We start from the raw sequence: 22,883 nt of genomic DNA, 5'->3' as shown, positions 1-22,883 counted from the left end.
CTGAATGCACTTTCCTGCCCAGAAGAAGAAGAGCAAATTATGAAGAAAAACCCTGGCAAACATTTAGAACAATACATAATATGATTGCTCTTTATTCCCATGCGAGTGATTGCCTTCGATTGCACGATATTTAAACCAATAATTTGACAGTGCTGCCACAGAAGCAGTGATTATGAATACTTATCGAGTTATAGAATGATGTTCAATAAAATATATATCGTTGAGAAAGCATGACTGGAAAGATATATTGTGCAAGAAGCAATGTCTTGATTTCCAATACACTGGTTGTGGTTTGTTCTTAAACACAGTAAGCATACCGTAATATATCTAATTTAATAGTAAGCAATTAATTGCCAGCGATCAGCTTGGCGTACATGGTCGTTTCTCGTGACTTATCTTATCGGCTATAAAACCAGGCCATTGTCGTTTTTATCGGTTGAAACCATTGCAATACATCTGTAAAGAACGAGTATAGTGTACTTCTATTCGGATGCATTTAACATGGTTTTAAGTAAGATCGCCTCTCTGTTGACAGCAGGAAGAAAACTTTATGATTGCATGAACCAGCCATGAACCCGCCATGTTCCAAACAACCATCAAAATATCTTTCAGATCTGGTGAATTTCAAAATTGCAATGAAACCGTTAACTTTCCAGACTTTCTGCAGTAAAACTAAAACATGTTTCAGCTTAAGTGGTGTTTGTCGATGGCACGGCTAAATTTCACTTCATATGAGGCGGTATGGGCATTTTAAACACTTCTTTACTGAAGCCTTCCACTGCGCTCTAAGAATATTAAAGCCAATATTAAATTTCATCTGCAATCTCAGCAATGCTGCCGGGGATACGGGTCAATCTTAATTGTTTTAGTCATTTTATAGATATTTGTCGTACATGAGATTTTTTCAGCTAGGTGCATTCAGCATTCATAAAAAAATACGACCGGCATTTGAAGCATCCTAAAGCCTTTTTCAAATATATTATCATAGACAAGCTAACATATACTACCTGAGTCATTAAGAAATATTTACTGAATGCTGCTTAGGCGTTGCAATAGAGCGTGACATTGTCAGATGGTTTCACTTAGAAGCGCCTCAAGATGTCCCTGAATTTGGGTTCAGTTCTTTTTTTAGACTTTTTTTAGATAAGCAGTGCTTAATCAGTAACTGAAATGCATCATCGCTGACGCCTTCCTGTCTAACTTAAAACAAGTTCATTGTGTTCTTTTATTCTAAAGATAGCACTCCACATATGATTTTGTCAACAATTCAAAAAATGTGTTGGTGACTTACATGGTCGGGTGGCGGGCAGACGAAGTTTAATTCCGATTCTTCTCCATCCAGAGCAACTGACAGGCGGATTTCATGGCGAGTATCATCTGCAAGAGATAATAATTTATGAAAAATAATGTCGCTCTCTCTCTCTCTCTCTCTCTCTCTCTCTCTCTCAAACCGAACAGCCACCCAAAATAAATAAAACAGGCAGATAGTCTTTGTTTAAGCTAAAATAAAGCTTAATTTCAATGTAAAGTCCCACCGACCGGTTTCATTACCAACGAAACTTCATTTGTGCATTCATGAACTACACAGATGAGTGAAACTCCCATGTGGGAACAACCCGGGAACATCATCGCGCAACACGAAATCATCTAAGACCTTCCGAACCGATTCCACCAACAGTAATTGCATCTCTCGATTACCAAAATAGCTCCATTTGGTAACGTTACTGCAATTATTTAGTCCGTAATCTACAGTTAACTGTGCAGTTAGGTGCAAATATCATGATCGCTTCTGCTTCTGGATTACACGTCAGATTATAAGACCAACATACTTAACGTTACGAGGGGATGAGTGTCAAAATGGGGAATAAATGGGCAACAACGTGGTGTTTAAACCCATTCTCATTATTGTGGATCCCAAAGAGTCTTATATAATCAGTGGATGCTGGTTTTATTTGGCGTCTTGCCTTTCCATTGCCCAGGTTATGTAAACACACAAAAAAAAAACAGCGACGATTCAATAATGTATGGGTAACAGAAATGATATAACATGGTATACATATAAGAGATTCAGCAAGTCCAAGAAGAACTAACTTTATGTTGGCGGGCATCACCCATATATATATATATATATGGCTTTTAGTGGGGAATATATCACAAAATAGCTGCCAAGGTGAGACACATAATGACCAATACACCAGATATATGTACTTTTTTGCCATTTGATTTCAAGTATATGTTCAATTTATACAAAATGTCCATGATATTTCCAAATCGGAACATTGGTTATGTCTAAGGCGAATGCTAGTCCAAGATACAAATGCCATTAAAGCACAGTTGAAAGATGGCACAAACGGTCTCACTTTTTTTTCGAGACAAAGGCGTTTTGTGGCGAATCCACTTGCGTTTTTTATTTTGTCACTGGACACTTACAAAAAATCATTCCCGCTATGTTCAATTGTGCACGGCGAAGTGAGTAACACTTCAAAGTAGACGACTTTAAAGGACCGGATCCTGTGCATCAGACCTTGGAAAATGAATCTACCAATTAGTCCCTTGCAAGCGACGAAGCTGACAACAACATTGTTAAGCTTTAAGGAAGTTGATAGTTTGAAGCAAACATCAATGAAAGCGGTTCAAAGCAACGGTGAAAGCTTAATCTTTACCAAGGTTCACCGCCCGCCGTTCCTTAATGTCCAGGTAATTGCCAGAGTATAAATTGCCGGAATCTGGCATTATGCTTCAACGAATCCGTTCTCTAGGTAATACCGCAATTAACATGTATTAGGGTTGGGCTGGGCGTTGCCAAGATTTGGCATTGGCTAACTTCCCAACATAATCATAGGTAAGAACTAGAATCATGGTTGTATTTAAAAAAAACGAAATGAGAGATAATAGGTGTCTTGGCTTCGAGTTATATAACATACGTATGAGGGGTCGAAGTTCATACGATTTCAGCACTGATGTGTTATGTGGTGTAAAGAGTCGCAAAGTAAAAGTAATTGTGGACTTCAGACATATAAATAAGTTACAATGCAGTTGAATGACGTGTGGATGACCTCAGCCCGGATTCAGACACTTAGCCCGAAAAGTTGTCTGAACGATTAGACCAAATTTTTGCTCGACAACATGAAAAAAACATAAAATCCAATTAGATCATTTGCATGAAAAATCAGAAATGCCTTTCGTTAAATAGCCGCAACATTTCATTTCATTTGGCTACTGTTGATATATCTTCGGCCAAACATTACCAAGATTTTGGCCCAAAAAATTTTAGACCAATGTTCGGGCTATAGTAGTGGTTCTTCTGTAAACATAGAATGCTCACGTACATTCTAGTTACAGTCTCAAGACAGAACGGTTATATGTTGAGATGGTTATGCATAGGTCCATTGTACCATTTTGGTATCTTTATGGCTGATAATGACCGCGTCAGGCGCTCCGTACGGCTACGTTAAAACCTTCACACCATCCTGCACATGTAAAATCTCTCAAGATACCATATCATAGGGCCACTTTTCATGTGTGATGATAAAACTACATTATAATTTCAAATAAACTCGATATACATGTTTTTTGACTGTGTGTTGGTTATAAATGAATTTCATGGATTGGTTAAGAGACAAATAAATAATTAATGAAGTAGTTAAATAAATTTAGTAAAGAACCAAATAGATATAAACCCCATTATGTATTTTTAATAGAAAAATAAATTTGATTGGTTGACAAATGGATAATGAATGTAGTAACTCAATAAAAAGGAACAAACATAATCAAATAAATAAATGGATACCCCATTGTGCCAGCGAAAACTAACCATAATTTAACAATCTACCACGATCAATGAAATCGATGTTCTGTACCGATTTTAAGCTTGACCTTACTGGTTGCGTGAGAATTACGCACTCAGTCATATCTCAAGACGGGATCGTTTATATCTCAATCGCATCCTGTCGTTTAATAGCCAGCTCCCCTGTGGGTGTCACTTGGTATATGTACGACAGTCACTTAATGCTTTCTGTGGCCGATGTTCTAATTGGCATTGAATTTCTCCTCCTTGCATGGAACTTGCATTATCATCATTTATTCCAACTGTCAAATTCCTAACATGTGTTTTCTATTTCATCCAGAAACATTGTTTGTAAGCGATAACTTATTCAATTACTTGCATACTTCAATCAGAAAAAAATACACGCGTGTAATATACATTAACACACATAAAGAAATAAAATACATGTAAACTGTATATAAAAAGCATGAATTAGAGCGTTTCAGTGTAACTGCAACTGAAGAGATCTTACCTAGAGAAATACAATCCTCGAAAAAGAGAGGACTTAATGATATTGTACGCAAAAGTGATATTCGGGAAATTAGTTTTTTTATTTCTAATCGGACACTGCTTCTGACTTTGAGGTTTTATCGTGTCTGTTAAAAAGAAATAATACAATTCCAATACGATCCACGTCTGCTCTCTCACGCAGGTACTTCTTGGAACAATATCGAACGGGTCAAAACATACCAAGGCATATTTTGTTCTGCCAATCGACGACATTGCTGCAAAACGATGACCTGAACTTCTCTACTGATCTATAAAATTAAAGCTTTGATTTCAACTATAAGAATAACTTATATTGGAGCAACGCAATGTCTGAGTTTGAGTCACCATTGCATAATAGAATGTTACCGCAGATCATGCCATTCTTTAAATGCACGCAGGAACACTTTGGTATTAAAATATAAAGCACAGAATTATTTTTTCCTGGAATTTTCAACATTTTCCTCTTAATCACCAAGGTGCACCATGTCTTAACCCGTTGATTAAATTTCAATCTAAACACCTGGTTCTGAGTTCTTGGTTTCTAATTTCTGAGGTATGGTGAAGAATCCTCTTGCAATAGAGATGGAAACTGGCGAGTTTCACTCTATCGGTACAAGTTAGAAATAAAGAGGTCCAAAATTTCAAAATGGGTTTACAGGTAAAAATTTCTTAGCAATTTTGGATAAGGTATACCTTGCAATATAAAGGCGTAACGCGTATTGCATGCCTTAAACAGTCTCAATGTAAAGAATATTCGGGATGCATGCTGACTGCCCTCCCTGAAATATCTTTCAATTATTTCCCACGACATGATTGATGACGGTTTAGGAAAATATCGCCTCATCAAAACTGCATCGTATAAGCTAACACCCGGCCATCACTGACAATTTCAAGGTCTGGGTGATGATGGCGATTTATACCATGGAAAGTATACGACGGGATCTTTCTGTATTCGTGGTGGTTCTCATATCTTGATTGGGAGCTCAGTTTGGCAACTGCCTTGTTTTATGTTCCGTAGTCTATGCTTAATGCAGTCCGTAACTAGAAAAGCACGCAAAGAGACCAGGTCTCCGCCAAGCCAATTTAATTCTCATTATTATAAATTATTCATAAATCAGCTAAATAATTAACTTAATTCTCAATTACAATTAATAAATGAATTATTTGTGGAGTCATAGGCAAGCTGGCAATCGTAAATTATCTTTTCAAAAATTCCTGGTTTTATGATCAGATGGTGATCGGGATCACAAGCAAAATATGATCACTTTTTGAGTTTGACCACTTGCTGAGATATTTTAAAAGTTAATTTTTTACGTATGGCTGGTGACGAACACAGACCAAGGGAAGGGAAAACGAAACCTCCTTTGCGGAAGTAAATATTTGGAGGCAAATGTGAAAACCCGGATTTCATCAAAATTGCTGGTGTGACGTGACAGAGAGCCTCGCCATTTCCGGCAGACCAACATTTTTATAACGAACAGTCTGTCGGAATACCATTATTAAAACTAGGAGGGGTCTCAGGACGCTATGTTTTGAATCTCAGGGTCCTGACGGTCCTGGGATCATTAGTTTATATTACACCAGGAGTCTCCGTTTCACGATCTATCGGAGGGGAACCTGTTTTTGATGTGGACCCTGGTTTCTGAAACTGAGGGTGCAGGACTAACGGTCACACCGGAATCTCATAATAGTCATACCGGTCCGACTTCATTATTGATTTGAATTGGACCGCAATTTTTTAAGTTTCGCTTTTAAAAAGATTTTGGGGGATTTATACAAAATGCTACCCTTTTCCTTTCTTTCAATCTATCAGAAGCTTCTTACTTTTCTTTCAATCAGACTGCTACTACAGTCGGTATATATAAAAAAAAAACCTGTTTGCACGTTAAATAAGATTTCAACAGCTTTTCCCTCCCCCGAGAATTTTTTCTCAACCTGGATAAGGCTGATAAGGTGTCATAAGTATGATTGTAAGGGAAAGCTCGTCCAAGTACGGATCCACATTTGCTTATCTATGATTTCACTTTTATTATGCCCATCTCAGCTTACTGGATTTTGGCATAAAGCATATTGCAGCCAGGGCCTACTATACATGTTCTTCATTCTTCAAGGTTATTCTAACATGGGCAATATGCTGTGCAAATATCGCCGCAAACACCTGTCGACATATTTATATTGCACACAATTTTATCGCATATATATATATATATATATATATATATATATATATATATATATATTATTGATGCGGCATATTACTTGTAGATTCTAGTAGCCGATATGCGTGGCGAAACGGCAGTATGGTGTAAATTTATATTTTGTTATTCTTATTATATTTACGAAACCATTCTTAATGTACTATGTTAAACAGTAATCTCTCTCTCTCTCTCTCTCTCTCTCTCTCTGTGTGTGTGTGTGTGTGTGTGTGTGTGTGTGTGTGTGTGCACGCTCGCGCGTTCACCAAATCACTCTCACGCTACCTATGTAGTTGTGCATATATAGATCGCTGCCAGAGTGTTTGGCAAACAAAGCAGCGTCATCAAACAATATTGCCGATATCAGTATGACCATTGATAAGCATTTCCTTCAGGCTTTCTTTTTTGTTTTGTCAGTTGCAGGATAAGCAATAGAATAAAACAGGAGTTTTACGTTAATGCCCCCTGATAAAGAGTTAAATGCAACCGAACTGTGACAGATAATTGGTTTACACCGGTTCATTTGACACATCTTAATGCAAGTGCCATGAACAATGGCCTGACGCCGGTGTGGTTGACCGCGGTTGTTTCCTAGAACACGGCCAAACCGTTTTTCCCAAGAGAATGGCAATACCTTGAGGTTACTTGGGCTTTCCACATTCCGCGCCCCTTTGAGTCGAATTACAATAATTGATCCCAATACAAGTTCCATGTATGTTGTATTAGCACGTGTTTGTTAAGTGTGTGCCAGAGAGAGAGAGAGAGAGAGAGAGAGAGAGAGAGAGAGAGAGCAAGCAAGCTCCTGTGTGTGCGTACGTGCATCAGTGCGTGTATCTGTATGGGGGTAACGTATGGGTGAAGCAGCTCTATGACGCAGCCCTTGGACCAACTAGGTCCATATTCAGCTAGCACAAAAAAAAAGGTTGACGTCGGAGGCCTTCAAAAAACGGTGAAATGAAATGAAAACACTCCTAAAAAGATTTTGAAGAATTCACAAGATCGATTATTTCTAGTACGGTGACCTCTCATTGTTCCCTCTACCTTTCTTTACGTTTTGTTTAAAATTGTTTTAACAGCTGTAAAAAATCTTTATTTCACCATTCCGAAAGCCACATAAACACGTTCATAGTTATACCCTATTTCTGTGCTTGTGGGGTTAAAGGTAGGTTCTTCTTCTTGGAGATGAAATCTGAATGTTCTATTCTGGTGTGCCCTATGACAAGATCATATGCAGTCTAGAGACAAGTTCCCTTCTATTTCCCCGAATTTTACAAGCTAAACATCGGAATTAAGTACAGTGACAACCATATGTATAGCTACACTTATCAGATTTCAGTGGGGCTTTGGTGCATCGTGCATTTTACATTTCTGTTCAGCACTGTAAAACCCATATGGGGTAATATATATATAAGATATATACACACCTGCACCTGCAGTCGCACTGTAATAAGCTATAATTAACTGCCTTCCTACACCTCTAATAGTGGAGTCGTGGTAAATCCTGTCTAACAATACAATTATTGTCGAATAAATTATCATATGTTGTAGAGATATCTTCCGTCCAGAGGAAGTCGCTCTCTGTATCAAATCTTTGCACAAAGTCTAAAATAATTTTCCACTGAGTACAGTTCTGTTAGCTTTTTAGCACATTTCATTCAGATGGTTTTACACCTGCTATTTTATATCGGGTTACAATCATAAGAAAAGATATATACAGTTCCAGTTCTACTTCTATACACTGTTTCAATGTCCTGAATTAATATGAATTATATAGAGTATCAGTTCGCTTCCAGAGCAAAAATGAAATCAATCTTAAGGTACTGTAGGCGTATTCTGTTCAAATAAATTATATAAAATGCTATCTGTATTAATTCGGTTCCAAAAGGTTGCATTGACATGGTGAAATAAGACTGAAACCAGTGTGAGGCTAAATGAATGCGCTGCAACTGTGTATTTCGTTTGTAAGATCAAAGAGAGCTGGGGATTTACTCGTACTTGGACATGGACAATCCATGATAAATGGCGTCTCAGACAGCTTTTATCACCCAGAATGGTATAAAATTGATTCAAGGAAACGATCATGCTCTAAGCTTCCAGAATGACAGGTGCTGTTTAGTCTCGAGTGGGGCGTTTGTGCGTGGAGATTTCCGCGTGGGAGTTGCCGTGAGTGCACAAAGTGCGCGTAGGCGGGGTTACGGGTTGGGGGGGGGAGGGAAGACTGGCCTATTAGACTAATAGAAATGCTATCTGTCTGGGGATATTCTGACTGATGGAGTATCTTTGTGGAGTTAAGTGCCGTTCATAGCACATTTAAGCGAAGGAAAATTGATGGTCGCGTCTCAGCACATTTTGGTATCGAACTTTTGACATTGCTTAAGCAAATTAAGCCAAGATTTGGGTGGAATTGCTGTGACTTTTTCCTTCATTAGCCTTTTAACGTGCTGGAACCGAATTTATATTTTAATTCTTTATGGACGGATAGCATTGCATTTAGCCATGTTATGTGGGGTTCCATATACATATACATATACATATACATATATATGAATATACATTTTTATGCAACGTGTAAGCGTGCTTCTAAAGCTGTACGTTCCAGTTTAAAGGTCCATGGTCAAGTTCAGAAGATATAATATATTACAGTTTCATAAGTACAACATGTGAGCTGTAACTTTTTGTCAGGGAGATTGTCGGGTCATCAAATTTCAGCTAAACCACTCTGTTCTCCCACACAATAAACCATTGTCTAATTTTCACCCCATTGCAACATAAGAACAAGAAATCGTTTTCACTGACACCGCTGAGAAATTTCCCCTGGAAGTACAGTTCATTACATGTGTAGTCACCCATCCCAGTGAATACCCAATGGGTGTCATATAGGCCAGGGGTTGTGTAACAGGTTAAATGGCTGTAGACGACACAATAAATGTAGAGGACCGGATAAATTGTTTGTGGATAGGCCCTACTTCTTTTCAAAATGCATAACATACAAAATCTCTCTCTCTCTCTCTCTCTCTCTCTCTCTCTCTCTCTCTCTCACACACACACACACACACACACACACACACACACACACACACATGTACGCGCAACTTTGCATATGATATGATATGTTACAGCCATACGCATTGTTTTGTCCACAGACTACAATCAGGAGTTTTAACCAGAGCTCCATGCATTCCTTACCTTCTGAGGTGTTAAAAGTATCCAGGTATTCGCACGTGGTAAACTGTTGTGTTATTGCCCTCCTGCCAGACCCATGTGCTCCCAGCATGAACACTCTGTACTTTTTCAGCCCTTCCCCGTCGTCTCCCTCCTCCGGGGCAGGTGCGTGTTTCTTAGCACTAGTATGCGAATGGATACTCCCCTCCCTCCCCAGTAACGTTGTCCCTTGTCCCCCCGAGGCGTCCTGCTGGACACCGCCCGTAGCTCCTTTGGCGGAGTTTATGGAATTCACACTAACGTTACTCCTGCCCTTTCTGCGAAACGAATCTCCCCTATGCGTGATTCCGCCTTTCGGCGAGAGGTGAAACTCCCTGACGCGTATACAATCCCCGTCCTGGTCGCTGTCGTCCCCGGGCATCTTGTGGGCACTCCCTCGTTTATCGTCCGAGTCCGGGAACACCAGCATCGGTAAGCTATTCGTTCTAGTCCGAGCCGCGTTGAAGGATTCTCCGTCGCTTGCCTTGGGCTTCACGCTCCTCCGCACGGAACCGGAGCGTTTCACCGAGCCTGATCTTTTCACGGAACCTGACCTTTTCACAGACCCTTGCCTCGAAGTTGGTGCTGACACCGCGGGCCGTTGAGCATCGGTCGAGACCGATAAAAGCTGGTCCTGCACTTGCAGCTTTGCCGCCTGTTCAAACAACTTGCTGAAGTCGGTCGGACCGCAGTCCGGAGAGTTGGAGTTGGCCTCCACGTCCATTTCAATTTGTGGCGGGTCCGCAGTCATCACCTTGCCGTTCTCCCTTGTCATTTCTACGTTAAACAGTTATTTTCTGATGTAAATATGTATTACAAAACACAATCTGAATATTACAGACTCAAGCTGTTGTCATTTTAATGGCATCCTCCCATTCCTGCGATATCAAAACACACAAGGCGTTTTCTATCTCTTTCTCTCTCTGTCTGTCTATCTCTCTCTTTGTGTCATCAATTTCCGCCAACTCCGTCAGATAGAGCTGCTGATCCTCAAGTGATACAAGTCCCGTGCTGCAGCGCGTGTTATTGCCTTGAAGCACGAGTCCACGAGAGGCAAGATGATTGGACTTTTGAAAATCGATCACTGTCGCACGTATTAGCGAGCCACACACTGACAAGTTTCGCCAACAACCACTGAAACCCGGCAGGAAATTATAGCAATACCGTCGTGCAAAAGTTCACCTACTACTCCAAGATATATCGAGCCGATTTTTTCCGCTCGACTTATGACATTAGCTAAATTACTGCGATTACGTTTGACTTATCATCTCCCCGGCATTCGTCCCGTTTCTGATCGTAAACTCCGCGGGACCGACTTCAAATTTCTCAGAGGTCGGCAGCACGTCTATCTCTCCCGAAGCTCCGAAGCAATGAGTAATATGCGCGATAGATGCCTGGATGACGTGGTATTTATACGTCACCTCCGACCTCGAGGGGCTGCGGAACCAACACTACCATCCAAGTCTCACGTACATGTAGCACAGCATACACGCACATTGGCCGCATTATTGGATTATTAAAAGCAACGCACGCCAGTTCGAAATGACCGTAATTCACGCTGCGAAACGCGTTTATCTCACCCGCAATCGCCCAGGTATTTATATAACTACATATTGAAGAAAGATCGGCCAACCAAGAACAGCTCTCTCATGTGAGAGCCTCAACCATGCCTACCGATATTTCGAGACAGAACTGCGCAATTGAGCCGCTTGTTCGTCTTAAAACCTAACCAGTTAAATGTAAACAGACGGTCTACCTTAACGAACTCTCACGCATGGTTATTAAACCGTCATAATATAAGCGGGTGCTTTCCGAGAATAGACAGCAGAACTCTGTAAATTATTAATTAGGTTAAATAACCTTAAAACGCCAGTAAAATATACCGGCGTGTGTTTAATATAAATGGGCTGGTCATAGATTTTTTTTCGGATCTGAAATGAGCGAGTCGATATTAAACCCAACTGTCAGGTCATCTTATGTGAGATTCGCACGATATCCAAACACTGGTGTTTATAAGGAGCTCTGGAGCCCCGGGATTAAGATGGAAACCAGTGAATGTGTATTTCTAGTCTACATGGAGATACCATTATCCAGTAAATTAAGACCGGTTGGAGAGCCGGAGAAAATCTGTAAGCGTCTGATTATATCTCAGCCGTTTCATACACCTGTATATATAACAATGGCAACGATCAGGATGAATCAATACACTGACATTTGACACATTATTTTAAAGAGTCGTTTGAAGCGCTTAATCCCTCTCGTCACTTGAGTTAAAACCCTCGTTTGATTTGCATTGTCATCGAAAGCAATTGCGGTTTACCGATCGCTAAATTTAGATCTAAGCAAGATACTAGTACCAAATAAAACACTGCAGTATACCCAAGACCGTTTGAAGACATCGAGTTAAAATGAGCACAATATATCAGAGTAATTTACATTCTACTTTTACGAAAGTCAGTAACTAAAATAGCTGCATATCACTATTCGTAGCAGTACGTGTAAGTTATACATGCGTGATTCAATTTTGATGGCTTGACCTGCTGATATTGTGAAAAAGAAAAAAAAATGCTGTTTTATTTCTTGTGCTTCTGCTCACTATTCAGAATAAATAAGACATCTATCTATCTATCTATCTATCTATCGAGTAAGCTGCTTTGTAACCAGTTTCATCTACATGTATAAGCGTAAACACTTTCATTAATATATAAAAAAAAAACTGCACGTCACTAGTCGAAACTTTGCTTAGTGCTGCATACCCCTAAGCTTAAACAATCTAAATGAATATTTAAGATTAAGATATGACCCCTTGTTTAATGATGCGACTGCATGTACCCATGGACACTGGACACGGTGAGGAGTGGAGATGTAAGTGGTTAATAATAATAATAATAATCAGAAGAAGTTAGAAGAACAAATATATAAACGAATAAATAAATAAATTGGTTATAAAAGGAGAGGCTATTCAGTCTTAATTACCTTTAATGGTGGATTCAAATTAGACAGTTCTTCTTTATCAGACCATTCCAACTTACAACGGGGATATTGCTCAATACAGACTGCCAACTATACTGAACATATCAGAAAACGGAGTCTTTTGGCTGTCTTTTCCACGCCTCATGTTCCTGCGCCACCTGGTGGCCATTATGTAAACCATATCTCTGGTAATGAAGGTCATTTGAATCGTTATAACATATTACTAAGAATTGGCAGTGACTTTTACATGTACATGGCCAGTGATCTGGGTTTGATAGGTCATGTATTGCACAAAATTGTATTAGAATAAGTTTGTTTTATTGATTAATAGTTGCAATATAACGTGTTCGTAATAGATATGCATCAACAAGTGTTTGTCAGTTTTTCATTTGACTTTCGTGTATGAGGTATACCAAAATATCCCTCTAAGCTGACTTGGATACACGGACTCATAAAAAACAAAGGATAATTGTATGTGACATTTCAAAAAAATCTATATTATTGTTTTTATTGTTTTTCATTATACATGTATGTACATGTACACTGTAGATGTAGTGGAAATACATGCATGCCCAATAGCTAACATGGAGACAATCCATGACAATAAAAAGACTCAGGATGACTATATGTACATGTATATGGGTTCCGAAATCAAGTGAATCTTTGTGGTCGTCTTATAAACGTCTTATAGGCCTATGTGTTATTTACGAGCGGGGCGTAAGATGATGTACAGTATCACGTGGTTCGGTATTCACACAAACTAACTTTTCGAACAAAGATAAGATTCAGCCTCTCTCTCTCACACACACACACGCGCGCGCGCACACACACACACACACATACACACATTAAAAAACAGGTGAATAACCTAAAGATAAACCAAGTTCGTATCCATGGTGAAATTGCATTAATAAGAGTCTTAATATCCACGGACAATAAATTCTCACAAAAAAGCACCTGTCTGTGGGGCATTGTTCCGTTGTATTAATCTCTCCAGACAGTTATTCAGGTTCTTGTCATTGCCCCGAAGGACCTAGTGTTTATCTTATTCATTTGTGCATTATTAAATTATGCATGTGTTCTTATTGAAAGTGTATCGATTTGTTTCTACGCGTAATCTGTGAGAAGTGCGGTTTGTAAGAACATGTGTTGATGATGAAAAAAAAGTCGGACACAGCCTTCATTCACGTAATAACATTGTAGACTTAGACTAAGGTGTGATATTGCGTCGATCAACATAAATGATTACTTAACATCAGCTACTGGGGATCTTGGGGGCATCGAGCACGTTCATCCGCCCCCCCCCCCCCCACACCTTGATAGTTTCTCGGATACTCCTCCTCTCCATTCACTCTACTTTAAAACAGTAGGAAGAGAGCGAGGAGAGGCAAAATTAAGCAAATAATATATCCTTTTACCTTACATGTAATAGTAAAACCATCCTCGTGTACTATATTTGCTTATAATTCTTGCCCCCCACCCCACCCCACCCCCTCTTAGAAATTCCCTGAACTTGTCAGTGTATCAGGATGGGTGTTTGTGTGATATATATATATAGGTACACATTATTACACTACGACAATACTGCTCTTAAAAAGCTGCCCCTCGGAAGAGAATATCACGATGTCTTAAATAGGAGAAAATGTTATTCTACTTTATCGGTGTACTCTTCGACCCTATTCATTTTCGTTGTGACAAGTAGCACAAAATATGCACCTTTTATAGGAAGGCCTCGCCGTTAATTTACGTCTTAGGGAAGACGGCGTACTTATGCACAAAAGTACTCACACAATCAATTATCTTTTGCCTTTCGGTCAATGTTTTGAGGATATGAATTAAGTTTGTCTGTTCCATCCTCATATGCATATATCGACCGAGAGGCACAACGTCCCTAAACAAGCCTTCATTACAATAAGTTAAAATACAACACCATTAATTACCTCTGTTTGACTAATGTCAACCGTATTGATTCGCACGATGAATTTCCATTGACATAACATTGTTACTTTTAACCTAATTATATGCACGAACGTAAAAACGCATTACACGTGCTAAAAACATTTATTTATAACGTGTCAGATTTCAATTCTGAAGAACAGTGTAATTGTAAATTGCCACATCGAGCTTCATTGAAAATGACACCTTTCCAGAGTTTGAGTTTGATTGGGTCCAAAGATATCTGGCACGTTTGGAAATCAATTAATTCATCAATTATTTAATTATTATGCCAATGAATTTGTAATACTGACACCATGTCACCATTTGTTTTCATTTGTCTTGGGATTGGGGACGTCAACATACAGCATTTGTTAATTAGACAAAAGACGTTTTTGCATGTGCGAAATAAAAGAGATTAATTTCCCCAGACTAATTATCTATGCTAACAATTAAACAATACGATTGCGCGCAGATGTGGCATCGCCAAGTCCCTTTTTTAAGTTAGACAATTAAGCAGTAATTTGTTTGAAGTGGAAACCTACAGATGCTCTTAATTTCGTGCGTCTCTCTGGAGAGAGAGAGGGAGAGAGAGAGAGAAAGAGAGAGAGCACCTACCGCATTTCGTAAATGTGTACATCCGTTCTCTGACTGTACACATGAGCGCAAACGAAGTGGCATTTATTCAAAAATTTCTTTATCAAGCAAGCTTAACACATTTAAACGTGAAATATATTTACAGGCAATCCTACATAAGAGATCAGACGAAACAACAACCCATCCCTATCAAAAAATAAAAAAAGAAATGATCTGATATCTAGCCAAGTGTCCACTGCGCCATTATGAAGCCAATAACTGCGTGATACCAAAGGATTAAAAGAGGAATCCCTGGAAAAATGCTCGAATGGTGCAACTTTTAGCAAGGTGTTTATACAGTTATATGCTACCTCTAGCCTTCCTTTTTGGGTGCAAATAACCATAATGAAGGTGAGAAGAATAATCGTAGGTCCTACATAACCCATTACAATATGGCACGTGGTGAATGTCTAATCAATATAATAGATTTTACGTTTAATATCAAGCAAATTTCTTAAGAAAGCATTAGTGAAAACTCCGTCGGCATCAAGTGATTCTCGGATGGTTTTGAATATGTCCAAGTCGAGACCGTAGCTGAGCTTAATCCGCTGTTTCAGGTTTGGAAACACCTGGTGAACTTTACCCCAGTGAGGACGCCCCAAGTTACCGATTTTGTCCCATTCTTGTATAACCTGGAAGTTAAAAAAAGAAAAATAATAATAATAGGTACTTTTTCTATGACGCCTTTTTAATATGTTGACAAGTATCAATACCCAGGATGAAGGTGTTCTCATATTCGAAGTTATATTATTTATACGTTATTAAATTACCTGACTGTGCAGCGTTCTGTCCAGTAGCCTGTTTCTCAATAGAACTTTTTAAAAATAGACCACAAAATTTAGACTGCCCAGTATACAGCATTAGTCTTATTAAATAAAATATTGCGTCTGTTTTACAGCTGTAACAAGAAAGAAGACCCAACATTTTATCATTATATAAAAAAAACATTTTATCAATCTTAGTGGACTACTGCACCATCCCCCAGAACTTAAATAGATCAAATGTTCTGAGTAACTTTTCATATTAGGTCCTGTTGTGAAACCTGCCCCAGTCGGTGACAAGTTTGTCCACAATAATATCGTCGTGCAAACACCAGATGTCAGTTAATTAATTTTGAGGTAGTACTTATTATGCATGTATATTGAAGGTGCTATCTCAATTAAAGGGTGTGGGTGTAATACTGAATAAACACAACTAATTTCACATCCACGTTTACTTTTACCTGCATCATCAAAATTCAAAACGTGTAGAGTAAATGAGCTTTTTATATGCATACCGCGGATTGGAAAGCCCTCGTGCGTGTGAGGTCCTGCCTTGAATTTACTTGTTTGTGTAGATCAAAAGAGGCGAAGTGGCCGAGATCCTTGGTGTTATCGTGTCGATTCCGCCCTACTGGCATTGAGCCCGCACAGAGGAGGCAATCCGTACCAGCGAACCATCTGAACAGCCCCAGTTCTAAAGGCTGAATGCCCTCCTTATAAGACCTTTCGTTTAGGATTGATGACAGAACCTGTGACAAAAATATTTATGAGCAAATTAACACAATGAGATGACATTGTTAATAAAAAGAACGAAAAAATCATTTAGCAGCTTAGCAAAGGTTTAAATTACATATAAAGCGAGCCCTGGACGTTTTTTTTTTTTTCTTTACGTCCACTTGTTATTAACATTGTATTTTCGTGATTGACATCAGCTGTGTTTGATCGAACTCTTGGCAATGATCTAAAAGATACCACCAGCGCATTCAAGATATATGAAGGGTATACGGTCACTCCGCCACTACTAATACGTTTACTTCGTAACTGCATGATAAACTTTATCGCAATCACCGTGTTGATCTCTTGTATAACAAATAAATAGATTACACTGAAAACGCGTCTATTTAGATCAAATATGATAGATAAAAAGAGTCCGAGCTTTCGGCTTGTGTGTCTTCTTCAGAGACTAAAATAGGAGAATCAGGCACATTTATCTGCCATAGTCAATCTTTGTAGATGCGTTTCCAATGTTATATATTTATTATGCATGATAAACAGAAATACATACCTTTTTCAATACAGATTGTAATAAAAATACGATACCTGAAATTGGGAAATACAGGTACATGTATGTTATCTACAAAGCTTTACTTTATATATTGTCAAAATGTTATGCCGTGTTGGATTTTACCCTCAAAACTTTGGCATCTGCTGTGAATGTTGAATGCTGAATGGTGTATTCCGAGGTCTCGGCTCTATCCAGGGTGGCGGCGGGCACGTGGGTGGCTTGACTGAGGTTTGAAACAACGAAGGCAGGCGCAGAAAGTGCTTGATTGAAATTATTCTGAAAAGAATTCACAGAAGGATTCGTTTCTGGTATGTTTGTTAGGTCATAAGCACCCTTCTTTTAAGTGAATTTGTTCGTCCATTTAAGCATTAGCGTAGAGTTAATTTTTTCAGTGTATATCAAGAAGCAGGTTCTGAATAATGCAATCATCTTGCCAAATTTTAAGTTCGTTTTTTTCAATTTAACATTTTAAAATGGGAAAAACATATAATCATACGTACTTGCCCTAGTAAAACAATCGTAACGTTTGAAGCCGATTTTGGTCTTTCATCTTCAAATCTGAGGTTGACAGAACTCAAACTTGGCTGTATTATTCTCGAAAAAGATTTAAAAATGTAGAAATTACGCGATTTTCACAGTGAGCGTATCATTGATCACTATGGCTTATTAAATACTTTAATATAATGAATATTAGCAACTGTATTAGCCAACTTCAAGGTGATGAATTTAATCAGCATGATCTTTATCATAAATGGACATATGTGTTCAAGTGCACAAGGAGCATTACTGTAACAAAACCAAATCGTTGGCGCTGTCCCATGTCCTTGGTACTCTTCCTGTGTCCGAAACCAACCTGGCCTCTTCTTCTGTCAATGAATTATATGCCCAATACAGAACATTTACAATGTAGTTCCTGGTCACGAGATCTCGGAGATAGTGAGCCTTGAACAAGTTACGCAGTGGAGTGAAAATGCGCCGAACGCTGACTGTTTCTAGTGGAACAACCTAAAAAATGAAATTTGAGTTGAATTTTCTGACTGTCTTTTGCTTTAATGAGATTGGGTGGCAATGAGAACTGCATCTCCTACATAACATCACTGCTCCAACAAGTAGGCCCTATCTTCGTCTGTATTTAGGAAAACGTTTATAACATGTAAACTTGATACGTAGTTTCAATAATATGTTTATTTTTAATCAAATCTAAGGTTCCTTGTGCTTTTTAATGCCCTAATAGGGTTCTAGGGTTCTAACGCCTGCGAAGTGGGATTTTTAACCAATTAATAATAATAATAATTATTATTATTATTATTATTATTATTGATCAAATTGCAAAGAGATTGCATTTGACATATGATTGGATAATTACCTTTATCTCAATTTCGAATACAATTCCCAGCAGTCCTAAATTACATCGCAATGCTTTCATAACATCAGGTGTCCTGTCCTCAGTAAACTGTCTGACGCTCCCCCTTCCGTCAATCAATCTTGCTGCCGTCATGAAGCCACCTATCGACGGTTCATTGAAGATTGCAGACTGAAATAAAAGGCATTTGGAAATAATTCGCCTATCTGATCTATGAAATATAAATAAAAAAAATAACAGCACAACTTATTTGATTCAGTATCAGTTCCATATTTGTAAAAGAAACACTTTCCAAGTATTCATAAAGATCCTTTCCGTTTCAAAAATTAAATTAGAAAATAAAAGGATGAATCTTTGTGCTTTAGATTAAGCATCCCAACAAATCAACGAACATACACCCTGGGTTTGTGGTCCTTGAACCCACCACTCTGTTATCAGCATACTTGGAGGAAAGTTTCAAGGTAGCCCTGGCACTCAGGGTGCGTACAAAATTCTACAGTTTACCGGTGTAGTTAAAGGGTATCATTTCACTGCCTTAAATTATCTTAAATCTTCGTAGATCAAGTTATGTGAAAAACCCCGTACTATGGTGAATTTAGTATTTGTCGAGGCAAAACATTCTTTAACCCTGAGCACCCCTTAGATCCCTTATAAAGAACCCCGGATCCGTCTGTTGCAGTTACTATACTTCAAAACCAACAATAAGACGAATATATCCAGATGGTATACACTGGAGGCCTATATGTATATAAAATATACATCAGGAATGGTTTGTGTTGGAGCCCTTAAAAGGGAAATGTAAAATCATTTAAGTTTAAAATGTGAAAAAGTGAACATTTAATTAATATACAAGGAAAATTACAAAAAGATTAAGAACTAAGACTTAAAGCGAAGAACAGACCAAGGGCAAAAGCTCTAAAAAGCACCTACTGCCTTTAAAAGTCAAAAGCCTCTTGTTGCTTGATAAAAATTTAAGCAATGTGTCTCACGTGTGATGAGGTCGCTATAGATCCAGCAACGGTCACGTCTGAAACGAGGGGCCCGAAGGGAAAGGCATATCCCAGCACCTCCAACTCTCTGTCCAGTTCTGCCTGAGTGACGCTAGGTGCCACTTTAACCAAGGCAACTGGCCGATCGGGATTCTGAAATATTACCTTTCAATCCAATACCAGGCGAAGTCAGTGAAAAGATATTAACTGTAATGATACTTCAAAAGCCTGCCTTTTTATTCTTTAAAATAGTTACATTTACTTTTATTAAGATACGAATTGAAGCTGAACGTAGAGATACATGTAGATATCACATGGACAGGAATGCTTCAAAGGATGGAAACATTTAAAATGTGAACAGAGCATCGCAAACAGACTAGAAGAGCATACAAATAATTTATTTCAGAGGCACACAATGAACTTGAGGACTTTATAAAACAAAGTATTTCTTGTACTAGAAATTGCATATATATATTCCCTCATCACCGAGTTGTTTGTATACCATACCCAACCCATTTACAGAATTATAATTTGTAACCCAGTTTTAATTTTTGAGTTCTAAAGCTACAAATTTTTTTAATCACCCTCGTCGTGGCGATGGATATTGGTGATTCCCACCTGAGAAGATAGAAATTAAAAGGGTTTTAAGATCGTAATTTTTAACGGTTTTGAATGGAGCATTCTTTGGCGATAAAGGAAAGATGCACAATTTCCAAGAAAATTAATTAAGTCTACTCAAAGTTTAATGCGAATTGTTTGTCTTTCATAATTACATACCAGTGGCTGAAGAATCACCCTTTTTCCATTCTCTAATGCGAGATTGGACAGATTTAAATGGATGTGACCCCTGTCGCCGAAGAGAGGAGAACTGCTGTGCGAGCTTCCCACAGCACGCACTTGTCTTCTGCATGCGTGCGCGGCATATACCGCTCTCTGTATCTGAATATAACGGACATAAGTACGGATAATCGTTTTCACATTTTTAAATTTTTTGTCAAAGATGGCAAAAGAAAGTCACATGTTATTAATTACACAAAACTTTTATGTCAAAAAAGAGATGGACTTTTGGGCCTTAATAATGGAAATAGTACCTTTATTTATTAGTGCAATCAAAGAGCTACATTTATATACCTGAGGACCATATATATATATATATATATATATATATATATATATATATATATATATATATATATATATATATGGAGAGAGAGAGAGAGAGAGTGGTTTATTATGCACAGTGTCGCGATAAATAATTCTTATCCAAATGAAAGATGTTACAAAGGCCCAACTGAGTTGTTACATGTGCAGTCCTTGCAAGACCCTTGAAAACTGACGATAACATTTTAAAATACATGACGCAGCTCTTTTTTACTTCTATTCATTAGTTTCGACAAACAGCTAAAAATATATAGGGTCTATGAATGCGGACAAGATCAATTTCCTTTCTCACCTCCTCCACCGATTCAGGTTTCATCACGAATACGCGATCGTAACTTATTAGCTCTGCCCAGTTTGTAAATGACTCTAAAAGAACCCTGGGTGATGGTCCGACTACGTCCTGCAAGCATTTCTGTACCAACCGGAGCTGCGACGAAACAGAGAGATCTAAAGAAAGATAGCAACAGAAGAATGACTCCGATTTTTTTAAATTAAAATTGGCGACGAGTGATGCGCTGGACTGTCCGTGGAGAGGACATATTAAGTTTAACTTAATATCGCTCGCGTGCACAAGCTTTGGTGCTTTAGATATATAATTGGGCTCTGGATTTAAAAAAATTCGGATTAGACAACCAAGGACATCCTTGAACAAACAAACTAAGGTTAACATAACGGTGAATAGGTCATCTTTATTGCTTTGTCTCCCTGTTTTATGTGAATGTTATCAGCAAACCGTTTCATTTACAATCCAGTCTTATTTTTACCTTTTCTTCTCTACAACATATTGGTACCAAACCAACAGTATAACGTATATCTAAAATTTACTTGAAGTTCTCAAAATAGCGAGAACCAAACACTACAGTCAAACAAAAAAGGGTTCGTCATGGAAATGTCTTGTCATCATGAACTACCCGGTACATAATATTTACAAAGTATGTAGGGGAGATCGGGGCTAGTTGGACCCCGGGGTAAGTTTCCGGACCTCCCCCCCCCCCCCAATTTATGAAAAAGTAACTACGAGGTAAAAGAATTGGCCACATACTCTTGTAAAGAGACCGTAGCCTACAATGCAAAGGAAGTGTCGGACGTTAAAAAGTTTTACTTAAGCGGTGAGTCGAAATAAACGATTTTTGCACATAAAAGTAATTTTGTTTAAGAGATTTAAAAATCTATTTTCATAGGCTTTTGATCGAATATAATATATGTATAGGGTATCAAACTGAAGCCCATTATTTCAAGTTTCACAGAGATGTATCATCTTTGCTCATTATAGAACCATAAATGGCTTCCATCCTTTAAAACAAAAAGTGTGCACCCGGGGCTAGTTGGCCCCCTTGACTGGGAGAAAGTTAGACCCTCATATTACCCAAAAACCTTTGCGCGCAAAAGAGCTAGAGACCATTGATGAAACAAACTATATGGTTTAAAAGTGAATTTGTTACTTTCTTTTAAAGCGAAATGAACTATCCGTGGCGGGGCAAGTTGCCCCCCTGACGTCAACTGCGTTTTTTGTCAAATTGTGAGCCATCTGGCATTATATTTGAAAAATAATGACGTTGCATACGTAGCTTAGTTCATGGGGCTTACTTAGAAACCGGTTTTGTTACTCTAACTCATTCCTAGTTGGCTCTACAAGGCCAAACGTATCTAGCTGGGCCAACTAGCCCCGGTCTCCCTAGTCACCGGTATTAAAAAATGAACTTACCTGGATTAAACAGCGTACAGATATACATACAAGACAATGCAGGGTGTATCATCTTCGGCTTCTTTTCCTTTGATCTAAATCAATTTTACGTACTTGGTATCTGACGTATACTTTAAATCCTACAAGTCCCCTGTATGTGTTAGAATCTTGTTGTATGGTAGAAGGTTATCGCGCAGGCGCGTCGAGAACAATTATTCCAACCAGGGTTTCCGTAACGTGATGAACCCCATTAGGTGCACAATAACTTAGTATGAAAATAGGGATTGATATATAGTGCCCAAAATTTAGTTTGAGGGAAACCAGTCTGTGTATAATTTTATATGTAAGAAAGTGACTGTGGTACCTCTTGTTTCTTCGGTAGATC

The 22,883-nt window shown here is 38.4% G+C and overlaps 2 protein-coding genes across 2 annotated transcripts in view; both read right to left on the bottom strand.

The window, feature by feature from the left end:
* The window catches only part of LOC106159301 (uncharacterized), a 32,625-nt gene extending 21,514 nt beyond the window's left edge, over positions 1 to 11,111 (bottom strand). Inside the window, exons 1-2 of the mRNA XM_087011373.1 lie at positions 9,697 to 11,111; positions 1,292 to 1,377 (exon numbers count right to left, since the gene is read on the bottom strand). Of these exons, the coding sequence (XP_086867499.1) occupies positions 1,292 to 1,377; positions 9,697 to 10,486 (876 nt within the window). The 5' untranslated portion in view covers positions 10,487 to 11,111. The remainder of the gene's footprint in view (positions 1 to 1,291; positions 1,378 to 9,696) is intronic.
* Positions 11,112 to 14,759: 3,648 nt separating this feature from the next.
* Positions 14,760 to 20,589, bottom strand: LOC106159296 (uncharacterized). The gene is made up of 8 exons (XM_013535525.2): positions 20,431 to 20,589; positions 19,654 to 19,806; positions 18,668 to 18,835; positions 18,089 to 18,306; positions 17,802 to 17,895; positions 17,425 to 17,577; positions 16,532 to 16,765; positions 14,760 to 15,887 (listed from the first exon to the last, which is right to left on the bottom strand). The coding sequence occupies exons 3-8, from the start codon at positions 18,797 to 18,799 to the stop codon at positions 15,666 to 15,668; spliced, it is 1,053 nt and encodes a 350-aa protein (XP_013390979.2). The 5' UTR covers positions 18,800 to 18,835; positions 19,654 to 19,806; positions 20,431 to 20,589; the 3' UTR covers positions 14,760 to 15,665.
* Between the last annotated feature and the right edge of the window lie 2,294 nt (positions 20,590 to 22,883).

This window comes from Lingula anatina, chromosome 4 (assembly GCF_051362555.1).
Source record: "Lingula anatina isolate TDL-2025a chromosome 4, LinAna3.0, whole genome shotgun sequence".
NCBI lineage: Eukaryota > Metazoa > Brachiopoda > Lingulata > Lingulida > Lingulidae > Lingula > Lingula anatina.
The sequence above is the reverse complement of the archived record's forward strand: the minus strand, read 5'-3'. Positions and strand labels throughout refer to the sequence as shown.